The sequence below is a fragment of the Acyrthosiphon pisum genome, chromosome A3, assembly GCF_005508785.2.
Source record: "Acyrthosiphon pisum isolate AL4f chromosome A3, pea_aphid_22Mar2018_4r6ur, whole genome shotgun sequence".
Lineage (NCBI taxonomy): Eukaryota > Metazoa > Arthropoda > Insecta > Hemiptera > Aphididae > Acyrthosiphon > Acyrthosiphon pisum.
The window spans coordinates 27,326,663-27,335,926 of record NC_042496.1 but is presented as its reverse complement, the minus strand read 5'-3'; the positions used below and the strand labels follow the sequence as shown (position 1 = coordinate 27,335,926).

Below are 9,264 nucleotides of genomic sequence, written 5' to 3'. Positions count from 1 at the left end.
AAATAAAAAACAATGCAATGGCAAACATTTGTTAGGTAACTAATTGTTTTTTGTTTCCGTCTAGCTGAATGCTTTGGCTAGTTTTAAGTAATACTATAAGCCTTCTACTGTAAAAATTCTGTACAAACACTATTTGTTTAAAATTTAATATTCCTATTGTTTAATATAATATCAAAACTAGTCCCGATTTTTTGTTCGATTTTTGATGCGTTAGTATACGGTATAATATATATGCTAGTAATCTATGCACGGGTGAAGTTATTTGCTAAAAAGGCTTTAATAAATGTTTTTATCTGTGGAATTTTTTTAGTGAGACTAATTAAGTTAAGTTAATCTTCTTTAACCTTTATAGAATGACAAAAGAGATGAAACCACTAAAATAAGATATTATTTTTTTATGTTTTGATCAATAACTAGTTTTTTTATTTTTATATTTGTATTATGTATTTGGTTTTAAATAGTTTTATTCTTGGGAATGACGTGATTATTTGATTGCATAGTTTGCAAACTATACTTAGTGTTCTTGCGACGATACTACTTTTGAAGGCCCATATTGATAAAACAGATAACAACATTTTTACTTTTTTTTCTATATTTAATTGGTCCATATACTACACCAACCGATAATCAATTGTATATCTTATGATGACTATATATTTAGTCATTTGAAAAAAATTAAAATACATATTATAATAACATAAATAACTATTAAAATTATTATAAACTTATAAATGATTTATAATAAAATATAATTAATTTGTTTACCATAACAGAAGCAGTTAATGAATTGCCAATGTCTATTAACCCAACCGTTTGTGGATTAAATCCAAATGTTTTGTTTGGATATCACAATAATTTGGTTGACATTTTGTGGGCGGATATGATAAAGTTGTATCCAAGTGCTGATACAATTGATGATAAAAATACTGATTGGGATAAAGTTGTACAAAATACTATTGAAGACATTTTAAAATCATTGCCTGAACTTTATAATTTAAATAAGGTGAAAATGTTTTACGGAGATAAATGTTTTTCTCCTAATATTATAGTTTTACTTCACGAACTCGAGAAAATTAATGCGTTATTATCCGTAATAAGAAACACCCTATCACAACTCTCAAAGGTAAAATCGTATATGTATTTGTATTTATGTATTTATGTATTATAGAGAGATATTATACCTATTTTATAATTTATTTTTTACATAGGTATTTCTGGGAAAAGTGGAAATGAATACGATGTTAGAAGAAGTTTCAATGTGTTTATACGCTGGTCGTGTCCCAGATTGCTGGAGTAAATTATCACCACAGACAGTTAAATCATTGCCATGTTATATTGAACACCTTACGAAACGTACACTTCAATATTCCAACTGGGTAAAATATAAACGTCCCGTGCTAGTTTTAATGCGTAAATCACAATAAATAAAAAAAACTAAAGTACTATTTTTAAATGAATACACATTTTTCATATACGGTTTATCAGAGCCAAATCAGAGAACCTTTGGTCATGTGGCTATCAGGGTTACACTCACCGAAATCGTATCTAACATCTTTAATACAACTGGCATGTAGAAAATATGGTTGGTCAATTGAACACAGTATGTTTTATACATCTGTTACTCAATGGACTTGTGAAAGTGAAGTTCAGCGAGAACCAGATGCCGTAAGTATAAAATTTTAAATTGTATTTACAAAAAGTACAACAAGTATAGGTACCTATAAAATACAATATGTAACAGTTTGACATAGATAATATTAATGAGGATTCCTTTGTCACTCGTCAAATATATGAAATTGTGTTCCCAAAAATATAGATCATATGCAATCGGATTTGATATTTTTATTATATTTTGTAAAGTATACAATAATTACACTAAAGCTAGGTTGCGCAAAACTCTATTGATCTAATAATACACATTTTATATAATTTTTGAAAATCCTACACCCTACACCTAATCAATAGTTAAATTTAAAGTTCATTCAATTAATTTGTAAACATCAAAATACACCACGGCCAATTTCAACCTTCTTATTATGTAATATGAATCATGAGTACTTAGTCTATAATAGATAATATTGTAAAGGTAAATCTAGTCCAATTATAGTACCTAGTTGAGTATTTATTTTGTAACTATTTTATAATATAATATGTGGTTATTTATTTTAAGGGTTGTTACATAACCGGATTATATTTAGAGGGTGCACGTTGGGATATGAATAAACAATGCTTGACAGAATGTACGTTTCACAATACGCTTGAAAATTTGCCAATTTTGGCTATTATTCCTATTGAAACTCGCCTGCTAAAATTACCTAAGAGTTCAATTACCATACCAGTATACGTGACTTCGAAACGAGGTCATTTGATGGACGATAATTGTGTATTCCAAGCCAATTTAAATACATTGGTGCATAAGAGCTTTTGGATTTTACGAGGAGTTTGTGTTGTTATGAATACTGATTAATTATTTACTATTATCAATAACATAGATTGTTTATTATTTTTTTATTTGCACATTAAAAAACAAATTTATAAAATATTATAATAATCTGTGTAGGTAACTAAATTAAAACAACAAATTTTATATTTTTCTTGCTTGGTAACTTATTTTATATAACACTTAATAACATTAAATTAGTTTAAAAAAGTAATTCATAAAATATTATAGTTCTGAAACTATAGCATCATTCACGAATAGACTATGCACGACACCAATTTTTTTATCACAACTATGTTCAGTTCGTATTGTTACTAACATTTCACCTACAGCAAAATGTGTTTCTGTCCCATTTTCAATGAATTCAGACTAAAAAAAATAGTTTTAAATGTTTAATAAAAGATTATTATTGACTTATAAGCTATAATATAAATTAATAATATAGATTTTACCATTGCATCTGTAACTTGAGTTCCGTTTACAAAAATATCCATAGTTGCTTTATCTGAAAATTACCAGCACATAATACATGAGTAAAAATCAATATTATTTGTTGTATAATGTAGATGATGGACTGTATTTAAAGTTAAACAGTCAATTAAATTGTTAACTTGTTTAACACAAAATAAAAAATATATTATGACTAAATATTTTATACAAACAAATAATTATTTTATTTTGATATGAGTTTACTTTTTAAATTAATACAATATATTTTTTTTGTATTTTGTACTTTTGTAGGTTATGAGTGTTATTGATTTTACTACAGTAAATATATTTCATATTTTCATGTATTTGTTTTTTTTTTTGGAGGAAATAGTTCCCCATTCATATTACCGAGCATAATTCGATTTTCAACTCCATTGTCCGCAGTAATTAGCCAGGTAGATCGATTTTTTGAAATGTATTCGCAAAAATCTTCCAAGCTCTTTCCGTCAACCAACAAATCGTATGAGTACATAAACAATCCATCTGGTTCTACTTTGATAGTGCATTGTATCTTGTCTATATCAAAAACTTCATCTCCGACTAATCGAAACATCCAGTCTTTTCGTCTCACTATCTGTTATTATCAAAAATGTAAATCGTATATTATATATTTTATATATTAGACATATTTAACTGTTGTTTATTATTATTGATATAATTATTTGTTTTTTATAATATAATTATATATAATTTACTGTCCCACCCCGCGCTGCCCATGTTAAAGATTTGTGTTTTTATTTTGAAAATATATGTCTACAAATTATAATAGTAATATAATATGTAACCAATGGCAGACATTTAATTAAACCAAAAAAAAAAATTAATTTTTAGTGAGCTACCCTTTAGCTACCTATGGGGTTGAAAAATAAGCTATAAACATCCTTCAAATCCAAAATTGAATTTAAAACGGTCCGGTAGTTTTTTTTTTTTATTGATCTTCAAAAAAAATCGGCAGCATAGGCCAGCATAGTTCACATGTCTTAATTATTATTTAAAATATATACATTAATTTCTTATATATAACCAACATCCATTTTTGCCTGCATAACCTGACTTTCCAGCGAACAAATATTAAATAAAGCGCTATATAGGTGGATCTTGGTTTTCGTGTACCTACCTCAGCTCACGGACAAATCAGCGTCAATATATTAATTCGACCGAGATGGACAATAAATTCGTCTGTGGTAGATTGGATATGGCACGTGGTACAAATTGAAATTAGTTTATCTACCCTCTATACTTTCCTGATATATCTAAGATTATTTGAAACTTTTACAAAATCAGTCAAATAGTTTTTGAGTATGTAAGTTACAAATATACATTAAACTCTCATATTTGTTTGAAGTTTTTGAGATAATTTCTTTATTTAAGGCCATAAAGGAACGATTTGGTGCATGCTTTTACCTAATCTGCCTGAGTAACCAGTGGCACCACTTATTTATGTACAAAAAGAATACTAATTTCTACAATTATTTCTATTATAATCTGTAAAATGTAACCAATGACAATCATTTGTACACAAACAATATTTCGATTTTCATCATAAATCTCAAAACTCTTGTGTGTAGAGACCTCTTCCGGCCAACTTTTCAATTTTTTCTTTTCGTAAAAAACTTATTTGAACAATTACGAACATTAAAAATAAAAAATGAGCCAAATCAATAAAAAAGGTCCAATGACCGTAATATAAATGTATTTATACGTATATTATAGAGAGATAAAATTGTTAGTTTGTATGTCGGGGGTATCTGGAATTAGGTACTGAACAGATTTCAAAAATTCTTTCACAAATAGGAAGCTACGCCTAATATAGGCTATATTTTATTTTGTTAAAAATAAGTTGTCATTACAAAACACTATATTAGTAAATCAAATAGGGAAAAAAAATAGTCGCTGGGCTGATTTATCGGCGTGTACTGATTACAAAAACATCAGTCATTAATAGTCTAAAAAAAAAGTCAGCGGCACGTTATACCTAATTTTGATATTACAACCTTAATAATGTCTGCATTGGTATCTAAGTTGATTGTCTGCCTGTCTGTCTGTCTGTTCGTGATTTATGGACCCTCATCTGTAGAGCCGATCTTGTTGATATTTATAATTAGTAATCATTATACATATGCGAGTGTAGGTGGGTACGTAGTATATTATTAAGCTACTTTTCATCCCGAAATGAAATCCCTAAATGTTGGCTCACACTGCATTTTGTTTCATTTCACGAAAATCGAATATTTGTTTGTTTATTTATATATATTAGATAGGGTTGCCATTGGTTACAGAAAATAAAATAGTCAATTAATGTAGAAAATAATAAAATAAACACAAAGTGTTAATTTCAAGTTTTTACAATTATTCGTTTTTGAATTACAACAAAATAAGAAAATCGTTCCATAAGAAATCGAGTGAAAATCCAATTTCAGAAAAGATACTGAAGTTGAAAATCAAAGCACTATTTCTACTACTTATCGTGTACACAGACGACAGACACACATAAAAAAAAATTAAATTAAATTCCTAACAAAATGTAGCATGCTACTAGATAATAAAAGGGTTGTGTGATATGGAACAATCAATATAAGTAGCTCCTTTTTTGTTGTTATTTTATTTGTGTATCAGTTAAAACGGAAGTTGGTAACTGCCAGTAATTATTGTTTTTTTTTAACGTATATATGTTTTTGGGCTGGATCACGATAAAAGATTTCACACCGATTTTTCGTATGGTTTTCGGTGTCATGGTTACTAAGTAACAAAAACATATTTATAGTATAGATTTTCCTTGTATATGTAGAGGACAAATATTGAATAGTATGCCATGGTTATTTTATAAAGGGACTGTAATTTATAGGTATGGGACATGGCCATCATGGGTCAATATAGAACAATTATAATTTGAAATATATTTTATAGATAATAACAATAATGCTCAACAAAATGGACGTGAATGAATTTTTAATCATAAAATCATATTATCTTTAAATATTTTTAAATGTATTCAAGCTAATTTACATATTTTTATGGATAAGATTTAACAAAATGAAGACAAAGGTTATATATGGACTAGATCCACGAATATCACAAGTAAAAGGTATAGTTAAGCCAAGTTTACAGTTTAAAGTTATTTACAAACAACAATTTTAATTTATTCGGTTAAGTATGCGTACAAAATTAATTAACTAGGTATTTTATTGTTTTAAATTCTAAGAGGAAGCGATGTCTGTATACCTATTACTTTTCCAATGATGTGTGTGGTTTATTTTTATCTGTCATCACCTTTTGAAGCAGTAAAATTATTTCGATTTTCTACTTTACCATTTCACTTCTACTTCATGATCAAGATTATTATAAACTATAGAGCCATGGAATATTTTTAATTTTTTTTCAATTATTGGCGATAAATAAATTTTTGATCGATCAAAAATACACTTGAAAATTTAATCATTTCTCATAATTGGTTGTTATTAGTGTATCTAATTAAAAATAAAAGTTCAGAGTAGATCCATAATATTTTTTTATGCTCATCTGAAATTTGTACAAAGTTCATCAAAATCGTGACAATTTTCAAATTATTTTCACTAAAATATTCATAAAAATATTTCTTATCATAGCTAACATTAAAAATGTAATAGAATATTACTCATACGTTTTTATACCTTAAAAAAAAGTTTAGCGAAAAGTAACACTGATTTTTTATGAGCACTTGAATTAAATATTTTTATGACATTGAAAATTCACCGAAAACTAACGATTTTTTGTCGAATGATTTTCTTATTTTGCAGTAATTTAAAAACGAATAACTGTATAGATACTTGAAATGTTCACCAAATGTTTATGTTAGCATTTTCTATACATGATAAAATGTTCATTATATTTTAACTCTTTTTGAACTATAAATTATAGCCATAAAACATTTTCGATTTTTTGGAAATTTAATACCAGGTTCCTCATAAGTTGTGTTCTATATTCTATTATTAGTTAAAAAGTAATAAAGATACATAAGGAATATTTTTTTAGAAGTATTTAAAGTTAACATTTTATCAAAATTCATCAAAATAACAAAATCGAAATCATATTATTTGAAGATAAACATTTATAAAATGTCCAACTTTTATAGCTAAGGATTGAATTTTTAAAACAAGGTTTCTAAAAAGTAGTTCATACTGTTTACAAAAAATCTAAATAATAGATATATAAGCAACACACCGTTTTTATTTTTTTTTATAGATATTATAATAGTTCAAATTTTAACGAAGAAAAACAATTTTAGTTATTCTGTTGTAGTTTAAAAAATATTTGAGGATACTTGAAACTTTTAAAGTATATTGTTATATTTTATATCACGCGATGACATTTCTAAATGCAATGTTATCGGCAAAAATTGATTTTACCTACTGTACCTACTTGTATTACTAATAGTAAAATAAATTTCTTTAATAGAAATGATTCATAAAATTTACTTTTTAATTTTTAATCTACCTAGGTTTAGGCTGACAGATCGTTTAAAAACCATTTACAGTGATTTTATATCATTGAATTCAATTTTAACACATTCATTACACTATTACGGTGACCCACCCCACACAGCATAAAAATATTTCCTAACTATGATAAAAATATTTTCAGAAAATTAATATAGTTGTCAATGTATTTAAAAAGTTGCGTAAATAATTAAGAAATATTTTAATAACTTATATTCTTTGCCCAAGAAGTTAATCTTTGAAAATATTTTATAAAAATCATTTACAAAACATTTTAATCATTTATTTTCAAAAAATATTTTAATGGAAACTTTTAAACTATTTAGTCAACATTTTTATGCAATCATAGTCTAGTACAATATTTTGTCATCATGTCAAGAACATATTTATACAATATTATTAGTAAAATATTCAATATTCGAGCACTACAAAATATTCAAAAAATATTATCATTTCCCAAATGCTGTGTGGGACACGACCCCTGATGTCAAACAGAGTGGTATCTACTTTCTTACCTTTTTAAAGTTTTTTAGGAATTTGTTACTTATACTTTATAGAACATTTACGATCTAATAGAAAGTCTATATTATAATTTAGGTGCCACTGCAAAACTCAACAAAATTTACATCAACCCCATAACTACATATACGTAACAATATATACATTATTTGATCAATTATTGTACTATAATTTATAGTAGGTACAACGCGAGGGGAAAAGTGTATCGTTATCTCTAATCAAATTGTCGGTGAGATATTGTCGCTAAAATTAATGATGGGCGTAAGTCGTAGTAAAATATAATTAATTAAAATTGTCTTACTTTTCCATCCAATCTAATTACTCTTTTACCAGTTGCTGTCCCGTGTTCAAATTCTATTTCATGAATACCGTCTGCTAACGGTAGTTTCCACACTGCCACCGTGTCTTCGTTGTACTTTGTTTTCTCTGTCATTAGTTAATAATCAAACAAACTCTCAATAGTTTAGTGTTCAGCGTTCAGTTAACATACCAACGTAAATTAAATGATAATAGTACAACCAGCTAGTCGACGTTCTATGAATATTATAATCGCATGCATTGAACACTTATACTATTTTATATTTGTGATAGTGTTTATAAAATGTTGTTATGGAAACAACCAATTTTTTTTTCTTAGGTCAATGTTGTAGGTACATAATAATATATTAGCTTCATGGTATATTTATAGGAATAAAAATGTTTTTTTCATAACATTGGGTCCCCCGCTGTATACTACGACACAATCGTATGCAATAAAATCAATATAACTATTATGAGTATTATGATATAGGTATAATGTATTCATTAATAAAGTATATAATACTATTTAAATCATAGTCTTAACGTCTTATACAATGTTACTATAATATTATAAATGTCACATACTTTTTTTGTACAAATTATTTTAAATTATAAGATTCTGAGTAACTGTAGCTTATAACAAAATATAGGTACCAACATTTTGATAATAAATAGTTTTTAAAAACTATAGAGCTTAAATTTTATAGAGTTAAATTTAAACAATTCATCAATCTAGAAACTTAAAAGTTGACATCTTAAATGTGGAATATATTTATTAATGAATAACTATATTATAATAATATAATATGTAATATTGTATTACATTGTAAGATGATAAGAGGACGCTACACAGACATTTGTTGTCTCCGTTTTACAAGTGCATAACATACCAAACTGTACGCTCAGCAGAACACGTATACTTCTCTTAGTTTAAAAATTAGAGTGAATTTACCTCTTATAAAATATAAAGGTATGATTATTACCTAGGCAACCTCTTGGGCTTTTTATTATATTTTAATTTTAAAGCGAGTTATGAGTATT

At 26.5% G+C, this 9,264-nt stretch overlaps 2 protein-coding genes across 2 annotated transcripts in view; one reads left to right on the top strand and one right to left on the bottom strand.

The window, feature by feature from the left end:
* LOC107884331 (dynein heavy chain 10, axonemal-like) overlaps window positions 1-2,510 on the top strand; it is a 4,646-nt gene extending 2,136 nt beyond the window's left edge. Inside the window, exons 2-5 of the mRNA XM_016806151.2 lie at window positions 774-1,123; window positions 1,209-1,376; window positions 1,486-1,665; window positions 2,171-2,510. Coding sequence (XP_016661640.1) covers window positions 774-1,123; window positions 1,209-1,376; window positions 1,486-1,665; window positions 2,171-2,467 — 995 coding nt within the window. The 3' untranslated portion in view covers window positions 2,468-2,510. The remainder of the gene's footprint in view (window positions 1-773; window positions 1,124-1,208; window positions 1,377-1,485; window positions 1,666-2,170) is intronic.
* Window positions 2,511-2,597: 87 nt separating this feature from the next.
* On the bottom strand, window positions 2,598-8,492 carry LOC100163392 (fas apoptotic inhibitory molecule 1). Its single transcript, XM_001948022.5, has 4 exons — window positions 8,225-8,492; window positions 3,278-3,503; window positions 2,893-2,945; window positions 2,598-2,809 (listed from the first exon to the last, which is right to left on the bottom strand). Exons 1-4 carry the CDS (start codon window positions 8,354-8,356, stop codon window positions 2,666-2,668), a joined length of 555 nt encoding a protein of 184 aa, XP_001948057.1. The 5' UTR covers window positions 8,357-8,492; the 3' UTR covers window positions 2,598-2,665.
* Window positions 8,493-9,264: the final 772 nt, after the last annotated feature.